Genomic DNA, 22,506 nt, shown 5'->3' on the forward strand with positions numbered 1-22,506 from the left:
TGAAAACTGGTTAGTTTGGTAATGCCAGAAAATTTAGAAATTAAGAGGAATGAAATTGTCTAGTATAAGAAAGTATATCAATCATATTATAAGACATATTTTGATGATACAACTAGTATGCATAAAATACAAGCCATATATATATATATATATATATATATATATATATATATATATATGCATGAAGGATACAGAGATGCAAGAGTATAACAGGAGATGGAGAGAGCTAAGTAGAAAAGTAATAATAATAATAGAGAGAAAACAGATGAATGAAGGAAGGAAATCAGCAAAAATTTTCCTAAGCTGATAACTTGAAAAAAGGTTTTTTCCCTGCATCACCTAAGTGAGGATCACGCTTAGCTTTCAGCAAATGCCCCAAAACTTTGGCATAACGACTGACCAACTTCTTGAACTTCAAACCTTGGAGGTTGTCCTTCTGTTGCATCCGAACCAGCTGAAGATGCTGCTTCTCTTCCTCGGTGAAATGTTCACCGAGTGAGTTTCTTGATCCCTTGCCTCCCTCATCACTGTTATTATTACCCTTTGTTTCATTGTCATCTCCTATGATCAACTGCTTCAAGCTTTTGTGGTCACTCTCGCCACCGTGTTTCACCTCAGCAATAATACCATTGGTTTGAGCAGTTTCCACTGAGAGTTTCTCGTCACCCATTGCCGATTTGGGTTTCTCGTTGCCTTGCACTGAAAATTGCTGTTTCCTTGTTCTTCTTGACATGGTGATGTCATAGGGGCGTTTCACCGAAGGAGATTGAACCTCCATTAATTAACTTGTACTATGATCTTTCTTTCTCTGTAATTTTTGTGTGGAGATTCTCAAAGGGGAGCCATGGGTGGAGCTCTTGGACGGCAAGATCAGTCCTTGAGGGAGAGAAATGGTGAGTTTCTTAAAGAGGAACCAAAGGGGGTTGGTTAGTTTAGAGGGTTTTCAAAAGGTGAAATGTCTGTTTTCTGGTTGTCCATGTGTGAAAAATGAAAGATTAACTCTCCAATGCCATTGAACCTCAAGAAAATGAAACGGGGAAGCTCACCAAACTTTACAATTTTTTCATCATCTCTAACTTATGGTTTTTGTACGTATATATAGACAAATTTAAATAAAAAATTATGGATCTAAACAACAATTTTTGAAATTACGGATCTAAACAAGTTATAGAATCTGACTACAAATAAAAAAGTCGCGTATTCTAAAAACTATTTTAAAACATTATAATTTATTACTATACATTTTTCATTATAAACTAATAATAATATAATATATTATTCGTTTTAATAAAAAAAATGTAATAATCGATTATTATGTTCTAAGATCGTTTTTTAAATATACGACTTCAAATTACTGTGTTAGAATGAAGCCGTGGATGAACACGACTTCTTTATTTGAAGTCTGTATCACAACTTTTCTAGATCTTAATTTCGAAATTTTTTTTCCTAGATTTATAATTTTTTTTTGTTTAAATTTGCCTCTGTACAAAAGCCCAAACTTATTTATTTGTGTATAGGAGTGAGTTGGTGGGTTTGCAGCTTTCGGGTGCAGTGGGAGCTAAGGAGCCTTCAATCGACATCGATCACAGATAGCTTCTCACCTGATGATTTATATTATTTCCATGAGCATATGGTAAGGTAGAAAGGACAGGGAAAAACCAGAATTGGAATAAGGCCTAGTCTTGCATACTGCATTAAATCACTTTTCTTAATCTGTGCCTGTGACTTTTCTTTCTTCTAGTAGGTCAGTGGAAAGTCAGCATTTTCCTCCCTTTAGTTAAGTTCGTTACCTTTCAGCTAACTGTCTAGATGCCAAAAACAGATTATGTCTCTGCCAAAGGCTACCCTTGTACTTTCATACCACATTTTTTCTATGATATTTTACAAACATATAAAACTTAAGAGTAGTAATAGGGTGACACGCCTACGTGTTACTTACACTCATTTGACACGGTCCACGTCAACTTTTTTCAAAAAAAACTGCAAAGTGATGGAAGGTAAAAGTGGAAAAACACCTACTAGGGTTTGTTTTTTCAGAATCGAAATCCTCATTTGAGTTTTCTTAAGAAACTCGATTTCCACCACTGTCATATGGTTCTCAATTTCATCTTTCAGACACCTTAGTCGTTTGTTGTGAACGTTATTGAGGCGCTTCATTGGTTTATTGTGGAGGCGTGTGCTTGGTGTATCGATTTGTGTCGCGCATTTCGTCTTCGGATTTTACGGTACAGGTTTTTGATTTTTTATTTTCTGTCTTAGGCTGTGTAGTTTTTGTCGCAATGTAATTTTTTGCTACATCGGTTTATTGATGTGGGGTTGTGGGGGACCAATCTCTGATTTTTGGGTTGATGGGAGGTGGGGTTGGTTTGTTGGTGATGTGTTCTATGTTGGAGGTGGGGTTGGGGTTGCTTTGCTGGTAACGTGTTTTATGTAGGAGCTTTATGTGTGGTGCGACAGGAAGCAGAGTAGTAAAAAGGTTGAGACTTTTGAGTTTCATTTTGACCCTAGGGTGTAGGCGTGATACGGGGTCCATTTGGTTTAAAATTGGGGAGGTGGTTTTTTACACTTTTGAGTTTGTTTTTGTCGCTATGCCGTTGACTGAGGTGGGTTTTTAAGACCCTTTATGCATGCATGAGTTGAGTAATGAGCTGCAGTAAGTGGTTATGTTGTTAATCCTATGTGGTTATTTGTAAATCTAGTTTTGTACTGTCGTAGAAGTTTTTTATATTCAATGAGACAATGAGAGCCTTAAAAACAATGAGACCCTTCACAACCTGCTAAGCCAGTGAGCTTGCAGGACAACCTTTTCTTCCACTCCCAAACGAAATCAGATTGCAATATTCTCCCTGTAGTAGCTGGTTATCTTGTTAGTCGGATGTAGTTACTTGTAAATCGGTTTTTGTACATTTGTAGCAGTTTTTATATACAATATCAATGTCCACATTTTAAAGTGCAATAAGTGGTGTTATGGTTAGTTATGCATGCATTAGTTAGATACATTGTATTTTTTGGTACAGTAAGTGGTCAATGTTCAAATTTTAATATCACGATTCCACTTTATGCATGCATTAGTTTGATAAATTGTATTTAACCAATTTATTAATTTGAACATGTGGCTGTCAAGTGAGATACATAGTATTATACAATCAATTTTATTTTGTTTTGTTAAATTTGCAGGATATAGTGATATGGACAAAGAAGTCAGTGAAATGGTAAGTATGATGTATTTTTATTAATTTACTATTAAATATGCACATTGTTGTATTGAATTAAGTAACATATGGTTTGATTTATACTTGCAGGCCTCACTTAGAGTTAGGCATCGAGTCCAGACACAACATATAGTTCAAGTGAACGGTTGCCTATCATCCTTTCAAAAGGAACGTTTAAAGTCAACACCTTTCAAGTGGTTGGTGGATATGGTTGATGATATGGTTATTTCTAGCCCTATTCTTATAGAGTTAATCAGTAGGTGAGACGTGGTTCATAAGGCGTTTAGGATTAGGAAGAATTTAGTGCCTTTTAGAGTTGATGAAGTTTGTTTTTTTTAGGTTTACCTAATGTTGGTGAGAGTGTTAATTTAGAGAATGATGTCGGTGGCATTGTCAATGACTTGTTTAAGGATGAGGACATCACAATTTTAAGTATAATGGAAAAGATGAAGCATAAGACATTTAAATCCAAAAGAAGTGTTGACATGTTTTGCAGGTTGTATATTTTGTTAGGTTTTGGAGCATTTTATTTTCCTAGGAATAGTAATGTGATAAACAGTGTCCCTTTTAGTAAACTAGATAACATTAATGATCTAAATATATACAATTGGGGTGATGCTGTACATGGTTTGATAGTAAGTAGTTTGAATCGGGCATGCAATAAATACAATAGTAGATCTTACCACGAAGTTATACACATGGCTGGGTGTGCAACAGTTTTGCAGGTATGTTTATACATTCATTTATTTAACTGTTACAAAATAAATAATGATATTTTTTGAAAGAGATATAACTATTGTAATGAACTTTACAGTTGTGGGTTGTTGAACACATCAGTTTGTATCATCTTGATGGACGATGTATTTATCCCCGATTTCTTCATTGGGTTGTTATTAAAGATAAAAGGAAAAATGCCCGATTACACAACGGTTGGTCTTCTTTAAGTATATGTTTGTATTGTTTTATATGGTTTTTGAAAACAGGTTATTAATTATAATATTTCACAACTGTAATATCAATGCAGGAGCAATTACAACTTATTCGACAACAAACGATTTGTGATTGGGTATTACATGAAGGAAATATGCATAGAAGTACAGTAATGAAGAACTGTGGAATGCTATAGCAAATGAAGAAGTCATGAAGTAGGATATAACTTGTAATGATGTTGGTGGAATATGATAGAATATGAAACAATTTTTGTTATCGTTTTTTAAGTTGTTTACTATGTATAATGAAGGATCACAAATTGCATTACTTATGCACTAGTATCACCAATGTCCAATGTAGTTCCAAGAGGTGTTAAATGACCAATGTCCATTTTGTGTACATAAGCTATTAACTAAATTAGCAGAACATGCAGTGAACAAAAGTTATTGAGCAAATAACCATATAAAACTTAACAGATAACCAGTTACTGTACGAAAAATATTTGACATTGAAATTGAAGTTGAACACTTGTATTGTTGTACATAACCTATTCAGTAAATAACCGAATAAAGTTGTCCATATATCCAGTTACTGCATCAAAGAATTAAAACTTTGATATTGAATTTAACCAGTAATATTGTTGTACAAAATAAAATTCAGAAATAACCACATAGGTCTAACAACATAACCAGTTATTGTAACCAAATCAGCGCCTATGCATGACGTGACCGAGCGCTCTCTACACGTGACCGAGCGTTCGCTCTGTCCAGCTGACCGAGCGTCCAGCGTTTCAGCACATCACCGTGTCGCCCAGGACGCTCGTCACATAGCGAGCGCACGAACATTTCATAGCAAGCTAACGCTCGTCGCCCCCTGCACGCACAAGAGGACGCTCGTCCACAGAATATCAAGTCGACGCTCGATCTGCTAGTGGACGCTCGTCCATACGTCCGTCGTTGGCACATGGACGCTCGTCTAGCGCTCGTGCAGACGCTGGACCAGATGGACGCTCGTCCAGACGCTCATCCAGAAGGACGCTCGTCCAGAAGTGGACGCTCGTCCAGAAAATTGGACGTTGGTTCAGCGAGACAGCCGTGACTCAATAATTGGACCCTTGTCTTTAAAAACCAGATCTCGAGTCCAGAACCAGAGAGTTCTGACGGGGAGGAAACCAGAGGACGCTGCAGCCGTGGTGGTGTAGAAAACCAATTCAATAAATAACCACTTGTATTGTTGTAGAAAACCAATTCAATAAATAACCGAATAAAGTTGTCCATAAAGTTAAACACTTTTAATTTTCACCAAATGAACTTCATATAAAACTTATAACATAACGAACATTACATAAGCACTTAATTCAACAACAAATTGATCAACATAAGTTAAGTAGTTCACAAATTTTTCTAAATAACACATCCATGTAACCACGCACAATATTCGACAACAAACAACAACGATAAATCTGAAATACAGGCAAGGAAATTATGAAAGTTTTAAAGTTGTTGCATTTATATTGTTCTTCTTTCATCCAGTGCCTTCAGGTTTGTGAAGAGGTGGAATCAATTTCGATAAAATGTCATCAACGGAGCGTGTTGGAGGCTTGTTGGTATCAATTGGTATTGATAGACGTACTAGGTCATCAGTTGGGCCCCAATATCACTTCCAAAAACCTGCACAATCCGAGAGTATCATTTAAAGTCATAGAAAAGTTTACAACATATATAACAGTACAATAGAAAATTGTTCACAAAAATCCCTTTTGCAAATAAGCAAAGCAAGCCCAAAAACACTAAGGACAGTAAATAATCCTACAGGTTTGCCCAATCCAGAATTTTATCTCTCACGACATTTCCCCCTTTAGTCTAACGTTTCCGAAAATAAACCAAAAATATAAAGAAAGATAGACAAATTATGAGAAAAGAAGAAAGGAAGAAGAAACTCATACTTTATATTCTTCAAACGGTACAAAGGGGAGAAATTAGAAAGGGGACAAACCTTCCGCGCTCCACATCGATGACTTCCGGTACGAACTTTTCCTTCGGCTTCACCTTCGCTGGTACAAACTTTTCCGATCACGTCCAGCCTCCGGTGGCAGCAATGGAGTTCTCCTTTTTTTTTCTCCCTCGATCTCTCTCGTTCTCTCGTTATCTCTCGTTCTCTCTCAATCCTAACCCTAGCTCCAACTTTCGAAATTTCAAATCCCACACACGATCCTAACACAGCAAGTGAAACGCAACGTTTCATTTACTTTTTTATAAGCCAACTCAGCACCAGCCCATAAACTGAAATGACCAAGCTATCCTTCATGATGTTGACAATTATCGGGTCCCACCGCGTGTCAAATGAATGTAATTTGCTTTAACCGTGTCAAAGAATCATTTTTGAAAACTTAAAAGGATAACGATAGTTTGACAATATTTTTTTAACAATATTTTTACATTATCGTGTCATTATGTGATTAGTCCAAAATTACTGCACAATCAATAATAATAATAATCATAAACATTAACATGAACTAATCACAGAATGACACATAGCTAGTGTTAAAATATTATAAAAGAAAATATTTTCAAAGTATCATTATCCACCTTAAAATGATCCAATTCTTAATACATTTACATTATTTAATAATTCATGTTAAGGACATTTTTATCCTTTGACTCTTCAAGATGTGCCTTTTAAAAATAAAATTATAAAAAAAATCATTTTAAAATGAACATACTTCAAATTTCACATGATGATTTCTCTTAATAATATTATATTAATAGATTTTAAATTAAACTATATATATATAGGACTTTCTACAAATTAATTTAAATGTAAAGGATTTTAGTTGGTTAATTTGATCTTTTTTTCTTAAATCTTTTATGGAAAACTTTATCCTAGCACATTCCTAATTTGAAATTCATGATAATATCCTCTCTTCAATCTACCAAATTACATCTTAGTCTCACGTGAGGGGAGATGAGTTATAAAAATATATATAGAAAAGTTATTTTTTTACTCATTTTATTTTGTTGAGAAGAGTTATAAATAGTTCGTTTTTTTAGTTATTTTATATTTTTAATTTTCTTAAACGAAGTATTTTAGTCTCTTATTCATTTGATTTATTTTTAAACCGATTTACTATAGATATAACAATATATTTCAACTCTATAATTTAATATCTAATAAATTACATTTTAGTTTTAAATAAAACTATTACTTTCTCAAATTTAAAATTTTCGTATCATTCTCTAAAATATGTCAATTATGTATAAAGTTATAATTATTTATTAAAATATTATAAACTTTTTTATTGTTGAATATTCGTCTTATAAATTAAACTAATATTATTTAATAAAAAATTAACATAAATTACATATATACATATAACTTCGTATAAGGATTTAAATAATTATATTTATAAAATAAATCAAAATATTATCTTAATAAATCATTTCAAACATTTACTAACACAAAATTTATATTTTTTAATATTATAAATTTTGTTTTATGTTCACTTACTTTATTGTTCCTCTAATTTCAAATTGGTAGAGTTTTATGATTTTAATAAAACAAAATCAAAAAGTAAAATTTATTAAACTAATTATTTTAAAATATAATATTAATATATTTATATAATCATTAGAAGAGTCTATGAAAATATTGGCTGTTAGATTTTTTATATACATACATATATATATATATATATATATATATATATATATATATAAAACGAATTTAACAATAAACATAATATAAAAAAATTAATAAAAATAATTTATTAATTCTTTTTTCTATACTATTTTTATATTTTGAATTTTGTCCTTTTGTAATTTCTAATTACATGGTTAATAATAAAATAAAATTTAAAAAAATGTATTTTATTTTTATTTCTTAAAATAATATTATTTAAAAAACAATATACATTTATTAATAATAAAAATTATTTATAATGTAATATAAAATAAATTGTAACGTAAAAATTTGTCTTAAAAAACTACATTTATATATTTTATATTAATTTGTAATATAAATATTTTTATTGTTGAATAATTTTCATATTTTTAAGATGTAAAAATTAAATTGATATTTGTTTAATAAAAAAACTAACGTCAATCATATATTCATAAAAATTGGCATAAAATTTTAGATAATTATATTTGTAACAGAATAAATTAATATATTGTACTTAATAATTCATTTCAAAGGTTTAAATTAGATATTTGTAATAAAAAAAATCATACTTAATAATATAAATTTTGTTTTATATTCTTTGAATTCACTTTTTACTATTTTCAACTTGAAAAATGTAAAGTTTAAAATCTTAGTAAGATCAAAACAAAAAGTAAAAACCAACAAACTAATTGTTTTAAAATATATCATTAATATATTTATATTGTCGGTACTAGTGTCTAAAAATATATATTATATATATATTGATTAGACGAATCTATCAATACACACTAGATAAATATTAAAAAAATATTATATGAGTTTAACAATATACACGTTAGATGAGTTTGTACATACATTTATTAGTCAAGTATAATAAAAATTATTAGACAAGTCTAGCTATAAATAATAAACAAGTTTGTTCATACATTAATTAGATGAGTATAGTAAAAAATATTAGATAAGACATTTTATACATTCATTAGACGAATCTAAGCATACATTGATTAGACGAGTATAACAAAAAATATTAAACACCAATTTGCCGATGTACTGATTAGACAAGTTTAATAGTGTACATTATATGAGTTTGTTTATACAATCATTAGATAAGTATAGTAAAAAACATTAAATGAATCATTCTACACATTGATTAGAGAAGTCTATGATACCTATTAGATGAGTATTTGCATACACTAATTAAAAAAGTCAACAAACACATATAAGTTTCTCCATACACTAATAAAACAACTTTACCAATATACATTGCAGAAATGTGTTTGTTTGTCCATACGCAAATTATAGGAGTCTATTAATACACATTAGACAAGTTTGTCCATTTACTAGTTAAACAAGTCTTGCAATACACATTAAATGAGTTTAAACATATGTTGATTGGACGACTATGTCCATACACTAATTAAACGACTTTAGCAACAAACACTAGACGAATTCTATGTCTATACATTGATTAAACAAGTCTAATAGTATATATTAGACAAGCTTGTCTATACACAAATTGGACGAATTTACTAATACACATTAGACGAGTTTCTCCACTCAATGATTAAACAAGTCTAAATATACACTAATTAAACAATTCTAGCAATACACGTTATACTAGTGTGTTTGTATACTAATTAAAAAAGTCTAGCAATACATATTAGGCGAGTTTGTCGATGTATTGATTAAAGGAGTCTAGCAATGCACATTAGAATAATATAGCAAAAAATTTGCATGAAACTGTCCATACAATAATTAGACAAGTATAACAAAAAATATTAGACAAGTCTAGGAATACATTCATTAGATAAGCAAAGAAGAAAATATTAGACGAGTCATTCATATATTAATTAGACGACTCTAACAATATATATTAGATAAGTCTTTATACATATAAATTAGACAAGTCTATTAATACACATTAAACAATTATTTTCATTTACTGATTAGATTAATCTTGAAATACACATTAGACTAGTTTGTTCGTACATTAATTAGATGAGTATAACAAAAATATTACACAGGTCTTGCAATACACATTAGACGAGTTTGTCCATATACTAATTTAATGAGTTTAATAAAAAAATATTAGATGAGTCATTCCATATATTGATTATATGCGTTTAAGAATATACATTAGACGAGTATGTCCACACATTAATCAGACGAATCTTGGAACACATATTAGACGAGTTTGTCCATACACTGATTAGACCAGTCTAACAATATATGTTAGCGAGTTTGTTCATACATATATTAAATTAATATATTAATACACATTAGAAGATTCTATCCATTTTATGATTAGATGAGTCTTGCAATATACATTATACATGTTTGTCTATATATTAACTAAATGAATCTAACAATACACATTAGACGTGTGTGTCCATATACTTATTAGACGAGTCTAACAACATATATTGAACAAGTTTGTCAATGCATTGATTAGACAAGTCTAGTAATACACATTTGAAATAACAGGCAACATCCAGAAATGAGAAGGGGGTGGAGGAGTTTGAATAGAGTTTGAAAAACTTTTCGCAATTAGTGTTAGACGTTGTTTGTAGGGGTTAGACGGTTTGCAGACAATGTTTAACATTTAAGGATTTGTTAAAGGATTTAGGAACACAGTAAAAGGATAAAAGAGATGAAAGCTCATTTTTATATTGGTTCACTCTAATTGAGCTACATTCAGTTCTCCTTTAAGCACTATTAAAGGGTTCCTCTAACTTTAAAAAGTTACAATGAGTTTCACCACTCCTAGTTTTACACTAGCCCAACTGGATAAAACTATTTAACTCCTTCTTAGTTAAACAATCAAGTGTTTTAATTCACTTTTTGTTATCCAAGAACAATAAAGTGTTTTTCAAACAAGTACATATAAAAATCTCTTTTAGAGAGGATAATAATAAATACAAAATATATTTTGAAAAGACTTGTTACAAGAATTTTTCTCAAAGCTAGACAATGCAATAACAAGAGAATTTTGGCAACATAAGAATATGTGCAGTTGTTATTTTGTTTTTCTCATGCAATCTTCTATATATAGGCAACTTCAAGTAAGTTTTATTGCTCTGAAGCATTGACTTTGATATAGGTGTTGTAGCCTTTTGTACATTGTCAGATGCTACTTTGCTTGTGTAGAGAAACTGTGTTGCTAGACGGATTGACTAGACAGAAGGCATCATTGAATAAACATTCATAGAATGTCTTTGTATTTCTCAACGTTCTTCTGAAATGACATAGAACTTTTGAATAAAGAATTTGTCTTTGAAGGATCTGCATAGATAAAGAGAAACAACGTAACAAAAAAAAAGTATTATTTGTATGTTGAATTTAAAACGTTAGACATTTATTATAACAATTAGTCTAGTCCACATACTATATCGTTTAGCAGAGTCTATTTTTTATATCATTTAGGATACTTTATTGCGTATTAGAATTAGAGCCCCTATTTCTCAATCCAAGAGGGGGTGACTTGGATTTAAAACAACTTTTAACAATTCTTTTAAAAACTTAAGTTCTTGGAATCTATTTACAAAAGATTTTAAACCAACAAAAGAAAGTGCAGAAACTTAAACAAGATCACATATCAATTTTATACTGGTTCGACTATTAATTTGAGTTTATCCCACTATATTTCAAAGGTCAAGAATACAACGAAACTCTCAATTGTATCCTCACACACTTCAATACACAAAATTATAAACAAGAGAGGTTCAACACATTCTCATACACATTGCCTTCTTAGCTGAGGCAACTAAGAAATTTATACAAGAAAAAAATAAAACTTGGGAACACAACTTATGTGTAGATCTTACAGATGAAAACCAATGTAGTCCTCTTGATTGTTCTTCCTTTCTTGGAATCTTGCATATCTTTGAGATTCTTTAAAATGTTTGGTTGATTGCTCCAAGAATGTCTCAAGACGACTCTTTGATGTGTTCTTGTTTCACTTTTGTCAAAAAGATGTAATGTAATTCATAATTGAAACAAGTTAGATCACACATATATATATATACAAGATACAAAAACCTGATGCACTTGATCAATTAGATTAATTCCTTAATCGATTAGGCCTAACTCTCTGTTTTAATCGATTAGGTTAATTCCTTAATCGATTAAAACAGGCAGTACAACCTTATTGTGCTTCTGAAACACTTTAACTGATTGTGGACTTTGTCAATTAATACAACCATATTTATGTACATTTGCTCTTCTATATAACTAAGACTCTTCAATACATGAATTATGCATCTAAGACTCTATCCTATATGAGTTTAATTATATTCTAATAATTTAAGCACTTAAAAAAAAACATTTTTCATAGTTCATCATCAAAAACACTTTTACTATACTTAAGATAACTCCCCCTCTCAACATTGCGTTTAGGATATTATGCTCTCTTTATCGTTTAGGATATATATTGTTAGAAATATATATCATTTAGCAAGTTATCCTAGACAGTATTTTTGATAGATAATATTTTGTTAGACGATTTTGTTAAACTTCAAAATAAAGAATTTCTAGAAGATCTTGTCTTAACAAAATTACATCAATATATTCATTTACTCATGATATTTTTAGAAAGTCAACTCTACACATTTATGCATGTCCTTTATACTTTTAGAGAGTCTACTTTGTTTTTACACATGTTTTCAGCCTTGCATCTTTGTGTTTTTTCATTGATTGAAGTTGAATTGCCTTCTACGTTGCAGTATAATACGGGTACACTCCCAAGCGTATTTTTCATTTTAGATTTGTTTACTTTATTATTTATTTTTGTTTCCAATAACAAATTAAATCATTTTAAATCATATTTAAAAATTTGATTAATCAATTTTTACTCAAGTCTTAATCAATTTTATAGATTCTTAAACTTTTACTAAGTGTAGTTTTGGTGCTAGCAAATATTACAATTATATTCCACTTAGAGAAAATATATTAATTAATTAAAATTAAACTCTTTAATTTAATCAATAATATTTAACAAAGACTATAACATTTGTTAGTGTGTGACTCCATAAGCCCATTAAAAACACTGATAATAAATTACCTCATTATTTTATTAATCAAGGTATAAAATATCTTTTATTTTAAACTATTAGAAGATTAATATAATATTTTCTTTCATCTTTACTACTTTATGTTAATTCTAGAATATGGTATGGTTATCAAATTCTAATTAGTTTAATACATGAATGATTTAAGAAACTCTTTCCTTTTTTCATTGATAATACCTTGATCAATGTCTTTGTTCATATAAAACTTAAAATTATTACCAATGATGGATAGATTCTATTTTATTAATAATTAATTCTACAAAAAATTTAATCATATCCACTAATCATTCAACTAACATCTAATACAATACAAAAGTTTAAATTATTATAGAAAATAAATTTTTAATATATATAATTTTTTTATATGTGCACAAAATAAACTTCATAATTTACTTTACTTTAATAATGTTACTTTATAATATATATATATATATATATATATATATATGTATATATATATTTTTTCATCACTATTAATTTGACACGTTATGATGTAATCTTTGTTTTCTTTCTCAAATTGTAAATTCTGAATCCAAAATTTTGAAATAAACATCAATCCTTGCTTCCTAGTTGGGAAGCATCCATGGGCCTTTTCGTCCAAATTCATATTCTCATAGACAATTCTAAATACATATAAAATCTAAACAAAAAGCTCGTAATTACTAAATTATTATAAAATAATAAAGGCTTAATTGTTATTTTTGTTCCTACACTCAGTGTTTAGTGTCTAGTTAGTACTCGCTTTTAAAACTGTCTCTATTGCGTCTCCATGTATAATTGCGTCAATCAAGTATCTTCCATTAAGTTGGCAGAAATAGAGTTAACTCTGTGTTGACGTGACAAAAAAGTATGTCACTTTTTTCTCTCTCTCCTCTACTCTTCTACGTAACTCTGACACGTCTTTTTCTCTCTCTTCTGCTTCTCTTAAAAAAAAGTTTGTCACATTCATCGTTTTCCACATTAAGAGAAGGAACATTGGTTGAAGAGAATCAAGGGAGGGGAAACAGAAGTAGAGGAAGGGAGGAAGAAGAAACAGTGCGCACCTTAGCATGGATTCCTCTACGTCGTCTTCTCTCTCCTCGCTCGCTTCGACCCCACCATCATCCACTCTCCGATTGAGAAAGGCATTGATTCCCATTCCCATCCTCATTCTGCCTCACATAAACCCAACCCTAACTTCCATCTTCTCCCTTCTCACCCAAGGAGATGTTGTGGCTCATGAGATTCTCGGGCTTTTTCTCCGCCACAATGCTCCTCATTCTCCTCTCCCCCTCCCTCTAATCCTTCCACCTAGCCAAAGCCATCCGCTCCTCCAACCTTAACGCCATCCTCCGCCTTCCACTCCAGACATCGCCACTCTCCTTTTGTTGCGCTGTCCCATTCTACAATGCCAACAAATGCGCCTCCAATCGGACCTCCATTCTCGAGAATAACAACACATGCGATCCCTCCCTAGTCCACGTTGCCATCACTCTCGACGTCGAATACCTTCGTTGTGTGGGGAGGGTTATATATCTAGATTCGGATCTAATTGTGGTAGACGACATTGTGAAACTATGGAGCACCAATTTAGGTTCTAGAACAATCAGCGGGTCCGAGTACTATCACGGGAACTTCACCAAGTACTTTACGACGGGGTTTTGGTCGGACGCGTAGTTCACGGACGCTTTCATGAGAAGGAGACCGTGCTACTTCAACACGGGTGTGATGGTGATAGATTCGGTGTGGTAGCAGAAACACAATTACAGTAGAAGGATAGAGAGGTGGATGGAGATCCAGAAGAGTGACCAGATCTACGAACTGGGTTCTCTATCATTGTTTCTATTGGTGTTTGCAGGACACGTTAGCCCATTGAGCACAAGTGGAATCAACACGATTTAGGTGGCGATAACGTGAAGGGGAGTTGTTGGGACCTTCATGCTGGGCTTATGAGTATGTTACATTGGTCTGTACTTCTTTCCTATTCAAAGTAGGTTAGCATTCCATTGTCACAAAAGTCAACTTTATAAGAAATAAGAAAAAACTTCATAATAGAGGTCACCTATTGGAAATGGAAAATGATGAATGTGGAAAACTTTATTTTTAAAAGAAGCAAAAGAGAGAGAAAGAGATGTTTCTCACAGGAGCGGAGGAGAGGAAGAAAAAAGTGGCAGATTTTTTTGCCACGTCACTACGCAGTTAACTCCATTTCTGTCAACTTAACGGAAAAGACTTTATTGGTGCAATTATATCACATGAGGACGTAATAGAGGTGTTTTTAAATGTGGGCACTAACGAGATACTAAACACTGAATGTAGGAATCAAACATCAATTAAGCCACAATAATAAACAACCTTTTTGCAAATAATAATTAAAATTAAAACTTTTGTTGGCACACTTTTTGTTTTTTACTTTTAGTATGAATTAGATAATTAATCAAATTTGTTTGTTCATCTTGTCTCGTATATTTAATTTGTAGGTAAAGTAATCATTTACTAGTTGAAACCAACTATTTTGTCCTTTGAACAACGTAACTATGGTCTATATTAGTTAGTTCAAAAGGCTTGGTCCACTAACCAATAGACATATTAATGACTCATATCTATTAAAATTTAATAAGAATAACTAAATTTAGTAAGAATAACTAAAAGTATTAATTAAAATGGAGATCACATACTCGCTCAACGATCAACCCTCGAAGAATGTCCACTCACTTAATGATTAGGTATCTCACCCACAAATCCAGCACCAAAACAAATCACATGATAATTCTCCCAACGAGGTCAAACTCGTTGAACGAGTCTCTCTCCCCTAACTCTCTTCTAAACTCGAGTTTGGATTTTGCTCATCAAGAGTCTGCTCGCCTAGCAAGCAAGCCTCCCTAACTCTCTACCAAACTTAATTTTGACATTTACCCAACAAGAGAAAGGCTTGTCAATTGATTCTACATAACATAAAAATAAAAATCATGCAATTTGTAAGTTCCAACCATACCGTAAACCAACTCATGCTTCACACAAGTCACAAAACACATCAATCTCATGTTAACTTACTTATCCCAACCAAAATCATAACATTCACAAGCACATTCTCATTTCACAACTCAATATCAAGTTTAATATATATGGATAATTTTACATTTAACAATGCACATCATAAAAATTTCAATGCCAAAGAAATCAATTCAACATTTTCATACCAAAATTGTTTAACTCAATACTAAATTTGACAAATTCCACATTCACAAATTATACATTCAGTCCAACCAACTAAATTCAAAAGAAAGTTACAACTTTAGGCTCAATATCACAATTTCAATACACAGTTAACAATTAAACAAAAATTGATATGCAATAGCTTAAATTTAGCTTCCCTCACTTGGGATGACTACTTTAGATGCTCTAAAACACTAAACCACCTTCAATCTTACAACATGTTCTATCTACATATATAAATATCACAAAAATGATCAAGACATACCATTATGATCACTATTAGTAAAGACTCACATAAAACACTCAAAACACATCCAAACAAAAAAAGATTGCATGTAATAAAAGAACATATTAACATAAGAAAATGATATAAAAAATATGTACTCAAATAAAGAAACTAATAAGATAAATAGAAAGCAATCGTTGAAATGATTACTCGTATGATCTTAAATCTTTGAAATGATGAAGAATAAAAAAAAATAAAAAGAAAATCAAAAACACTAAAATAGATATTTTTTAAAATAATATGTTTTAAAATAATAAAATTTATTTATTAAAAATCGGTTTATATTAAAAACATTTATTATGGAGTGTTACCATTTTAAAAATCACTACCATTCTTAAAAATCATTTTTTAGATCTCACAATTTTCATAAAAAAAATTAATTAAATTAATCAAGAATTGAACCTGATTTAATTTTAAAAGCAAATTACTATAAAAGTTTATACCATACATTTTCTCTTTTTAAACTTATTTTAAATTGCATCTATAATAATAAAAGAAGGTTTTATTAAAACAATAAATTTTAATAAACTATTTTAACTAATTTTAAAAACTTGTGGTTGTTATCATTATATATATATATATATATATATATATATATATATATATATATATATATATATATATATATATAACTTTGTAAAATATTGAAAATAATTTAATACATAATTCGATATATTTAACATATATTTAGATAAATAAGATGAAGACGGGTTATTCGAGTAACTAGAAGTAATAAATATTGTATTAAAATAAAGTTACACAAATAAAGTAGTAATGCTATTGCTAGTTATGGTGAAAAAGACAACTAACGATGTGACGCCTAGGAGTGAATAACGATGTTGCATCACCAAAACCCAGATCTATGTTCTCACACTCGATATGTTATATTCAGCATCTTTTTATTTTTCCAAGTTTAAATTTATATTAAAAACAAATGATTTTAAATAGAAAAATTGTGTTTCGAAAGATTGATAAATTAATTTTTGACTTATTTAATTAGTTTATAAATACATATTATCAACATAAAAATGTATGAGAAAACATCTAAATAAGAATTTATATTGTAATATATAAGCTACACATAAACTGTATAAAACCTTCATACAATTGTATAATCTTTCAAAAATTATATATATATTTTCCTTACATAATATTTTTTATGTTGTGAGATGTGATGTGATGATTGTATTACGTAGACAAACAAGTATATATATATTGGTGAACATTTGTAAAAGGACTAGAATTTATTTATAATTTTTTTTAAAACATTATATATATATATATATATATATATATATATATATATATATATATATATATATATATATATATATATATATATATATAAAAGAAACATTATCATTAGGAAAGAAAAAAATACCATATGAAATTATAAAAATTACAGTTGGATTAATACATCAAAGATATTTAACGAGTAAAATATTGATTGTCGCCATCTTTGGAAGATATTGATTTTGCCTTTTGAAATACTTATATTAGATATGTTTCATCAAATAATAACATGTAATCCAAAATGTTCAAACAACATTCTTCACTTATTTCAATTAAATCTTACTAATTCCAACTTAATACATATTTCATTCACATCAAACTAAAACCAATATAAGGGTTTGTAGGAGAGAAAGATAGGCCATATACATAATATATACATAATAGTATAATCTAAATCAATTATCTAATTATGCACAACATAATTACAACAAAATTTGTGACCTAATTACAGAGATTTAATTTGCTTTATTACAGGAGATTAATTACTAATTCGCTTAATTTTAAAAGAATAATTTAGATTTTATCTCACAAAGTCTAAATAAGAGGATCACATACACTTAGACTAGTAGAAAATAATCAAAAGGAACTCAAGGTAGACCTTCGATGAAGATGTCAACCATTTGGTGGCAAGAAGAGAATGAAGAACTCGTGTTTAATCACGTGCTACCTTTTTCAGAACAAAGTAAGTATTCATTTCAATATGTTTTGTGTACTAATACTAGATAGATAAATGACACTAACATTCTCACAATATACCAAAGTAGCTTGAGGGAGAGGAAAATGAGTTTTTAGTAGGAGATTATGAAGCCAACAAGATTACAACATTTGCAACACTTTTGTATTCAGCCTCTACACTAAAACGAGAAAGAGTATTATTACTTTAAAGACTAGGAGATGAGGTTATCACCAATAAACACACAATAACTAGATGTAGAGCGTCATGTTAGGATATCTACCCTAACCAACATCATTATAAGCAAGAAGTTTCTCAACAGAGGTTGAATATAGGTGTAAACCATGTTCTAGGGTACCTTGAACATAACGCAAAGTGAATTTCAATGCTAGTATGTGTTTAATACATGGGACATGCATGTGAAGACAAACCTGCTAAACAACAAATGATATGTGAGGGCAAGTGAAAGTGAGATATTGGAGGGCGCCAACAAGACTTTGATATATAATGGGATCCTCAAAAGGTGTGTCGTGGGATGTATTGAGTTTTTGTTTGGTATTAACTAGAGTGACAACAATGTTGATGGGTTGTAGGGAAGCCGTTGTGGTGTGGGTATAAGGACTATGACTAAGAATGCAAGCTTGCTTTAAAGATTATGTGGGGCGAGTCCATTGAGATGTAGGATAAGGGTAAAGAGATATGTCTCAATGTGGGGAAGTTTAACCTTAAGGATTCCAAGTGGCATATTGAGGTGGTTGCCATGATGGGGAATAAGCTGCAACAAGAGAGCCACACGAACCAAAATAATTGTTTGAATGGAAGCCATTACATTGATCATGGCCCTAGAGCGACCCTGGTTATTATGATTGTAGTAGGATCCAAAACGAGTTTTCGAGCAACTATTGGAGCGTTGTTGAGAGAAATGATCAATGACCCATGGGGCTAAAGTGTGCATGGTAATTTGGGAGGTAAGGGTCTGCACCTTTGCCAAAACAAATTCCTCGAGAGTCAGCATAGAATGGGCCTGGAGAAAGGAAGAAAAAAAATCACCTTAACGGAAAGGGCTCATAGAATCTAGAGACTAGTTGCAACACCAAACGAAGAATGCTGACAAAAGCACCAACATTCTTTAATTTATCAGAGAGTTGTTTGCGATGCTAACAATTATGCAAAAACAATCGAAAGTCATCCATGTGAGTGGAAGAGAAATCATGATCAAGAACAATAACACGAGAGTTCTTGTTGTCTTAAAAAAATTGCAGTGAGATAGTTATAGTTGTGGAGCCTTTCTCCATGATATTGGCGAGGAGATCAAAAGAGATGGCAGAGTAGATCCATTAAAGTACAATAGAATCAAGGGTGATCTATTATTCGTTATCAGAATCACTTGGATTTAAACGTTCCTTCTTAGTTTGAGGGATGATATGGTGAAGAACTATGGTACCCCGAGCATGGTTTAAAATAGTTCAACCCATAGAAAAAATGGTCTTTCTCCATTTTCAACACAAATGGAATGTTATTTTTAATATTAGTGACAATGAGAGTGAGATGAAATTCAAGTTTACTCGAGAAGGACTATGGAGGAGAAGAGCCATGGAGTAGAGTTTGTTGAAGACATGGCGATGCGTCAATGGTGGGGCACAGGTGAACAAGTGGAGGCAGTGACAATTAGAGGCACAACGGTGACATATGACACGATGATAATTACATCACTATGTTTCGAGGAAAGAGAGTAAAATATGAAGTGACGACAAAAGTTGTGATCGTAACCAACATCGATAGTAGAGGTTCCAAGGCATGAAGGAGGTGCAGTCGCAATGGAGGTTCTAGGGGCGGAGAAAGCACGAGCCAACAAAGGTTCTAAGGGCGGAGGATGTGTGGGTGTAGTGAAGGTTCCAAGGGTTTGGCTTGCTCTATTTTACAGATTGTCGGCAACCAACAAACAAACAACAATGGAGCTCAACGACTAGGAAAGAAGGCAATGCATAAAGAAGAGCAACACTACGTAAGGAGATAGGCAAGATAAAAAAGGCTAGTGATACCATGTATGAGAGAGAGTAATTTAAATGTGTATCTTATTATTCATTGGAGATAAGTATATATACTTACCAATATGATCTAAGTAGGCATGTAATTATGCACACCAGGTACTTGATTAGCTTAATTACATGAGATTAATTGCTAATTGGCTTAATTTCAAAAGAATAATTTGAATTTTGCGAGGGTCAGCTAAATAAATTGACTATACTCATCAAAACCATATTTAAAATTCAGTTTAATAAACTATACACCTTAACATGCATAATTTAGCCATCAAATAAACTTCTAAATAGCAACACTCAATTCTAAATATTTTAAAACAAGAAGTTTATTAACTCAAAACTCAAATAACATTCCATTTCAAACATTAAATAACTTTCAACCAAAAAGATATTGTTGCATAAAAACCAAAATCTTATAAACAAGTAAGTCTCTTTCACATTTAAATCATTTATCCGAAGGTTATGTGAAAAAACATAAATAGCTTGAATTACCTGTAATTCCTTATTCCAAAGAAAATTCTACATGAAAAATTAACTTATTCAAAATCTAGGAACATAGAACAAAGATTCAACACAATCAAATTTCAAAATCATTTCAACAAGTTGAGATAATAACTTTTTTAATCGACTCCACCAATATTAATAATAACACCATAAGAAAAAAGAGAACAATAAATGTAACAACCTAAATGAGTAGTATCACACTAGGAATTTATTCATCACATAATTAATAACAATAAAAAACCTCATGAAATATACATATACATAATATACTTACATTCTTCAAAAATGTATTTCAAAATTTGTCAAAGAATAACATAAACATCACAATCCTTAGAGAAACTATAAAATATAATAATATACATATATAAAAGTTCCACTTTAACATTTTAAAAGCTTTGTAGTCTCACCACCTGCACGATCTTCTACTAATGTATAACATACGATCATTATAAGTAAATATCATTCACAAAATAGAAACAAAAGATAAACTAGTAAAAATTAATAATACTACATAAAACAATATTATCCTTAAACCAAAACCAAATAGTTCAACCATATATAAGTTAATTTTGTGTTCCATTATCTCTATTTATATCATACACACTAGTGCAAAAACAATATATAACGTCACGTGTTCAACGTCCAACCACTAAATAGTCAACATTAAAAATGACCGGCGACATTTTTATAAATAAATGCAATTATTAGATGTAGTTTAGAATTGTAAAACGTCCAAGCTCTATACAATTCGACGTTCTATGATGGTAATTATTTAAACCAGCACGCCATTCTTTTTCTTCTTTCTTTTAAACTATCAATAGTAGGTCGAATTTTGTAGGGGCTTCGATGTAATATTTGTCAGCCAGAAGTCAAAGAGTCACCCTTTTTAATTCTTTTTTCTTTTAAACCACCAATAGTACGTCGAATTCTGAAGAGGCTTCGACGTATTATTTTTCAGCCAAAAGCCAAAGAGTTACCCCTTTTAATTTTTTTTCTTTTTTCTTTTAAACAACAAATAGTACGTCGAATTCTTTAGTGGCTTCGACGTATTATTTGTCAGCCAGAAGCCAAAAAGTAACCCCATTTTTAATTCTATTTTCTTTTTTCTTTTAAACCACAATATGTCGAATTCTATAGGGGCTTTGACATATTTTGTAGTGAATTCAGTAAAAATTTGAGCGGAAGATTGAAAATTCACTCACTTTCTCTTAGCGCGCGAGACCCTCTCTTCTCTTCTCAAACTTTTCTCAAACGAAGTTTGCTGACCATCTCATGAAATCTTTCTTTCATTTGATACAAATGCATGTTAATTAACTACTTTATGTATGATTTTCGTTTGTTTTGATCGATTATTTTAGTGTTCTTATCTTCATAGGCGCATTCTGCTTTCTCTCTCACTGGTGACGACACTTTATTCCGAAGAACCCACCTTTTGTTTTGAATAACTTATTTATTGAACTTGTTTGTTGTTTTTTGTTGAACTTGTTTGTTGTTATTTGGTTGAACTTGTTTGTTGTTATTTGGTTGAACTTGTTTGTTGTTATTGTTTGATTGAACTTGTTTGTTGTTTGTTATTATTGTTTGTTGTTGATAATATACTACACATTCATAGTTCATACTTTATAAAATATCTAAAATTGAAATT

The 22,506-nt window shown here is 30.7% G+C and overlaps 1 protein-coding gene across 1 annotated transcript; it reads right to left on the bottom strand.

The window, feature by feature from the left end:
* Nucleotides 1-231: 231 nt before the first annotated feature.
* Nucleotides 232-1,058, bottom strand: LOC108333574 (uncharacterized). Its single transcript, XM_017569043.1, has one exon. It carries the CDS (start codon nucleotides 776-778, stop codon nucleotides 299-301), a length of 480 nt encoding a protein of 159 aa, XP_017424532.1. The 5' UTR covers nucleotides 779-1,058; the 3' UTR covers nucleotides 232-298.
* Between the last annotated feature and the right edge of the window lie 21,448 nt (nucleotides 1,059-22,506).

The sequence above is a fragment of the Vigna angularis genome, chromosome 11 (assembly GCF_016808095.1).
Source record: "Vigna angularis cultivar LongXiaoDou No.4 chromosome 11, ASM1680809v1, whole genome shotgun sequence".
In the NCBI taxonomy this organism is placed as follows: domain Eukaryota; kingdom Viridiplantae; phylum Streptophyta; class Magnoliopsida; order Fabales; family Fabaceae; genus Vigna; species Vigna angularis.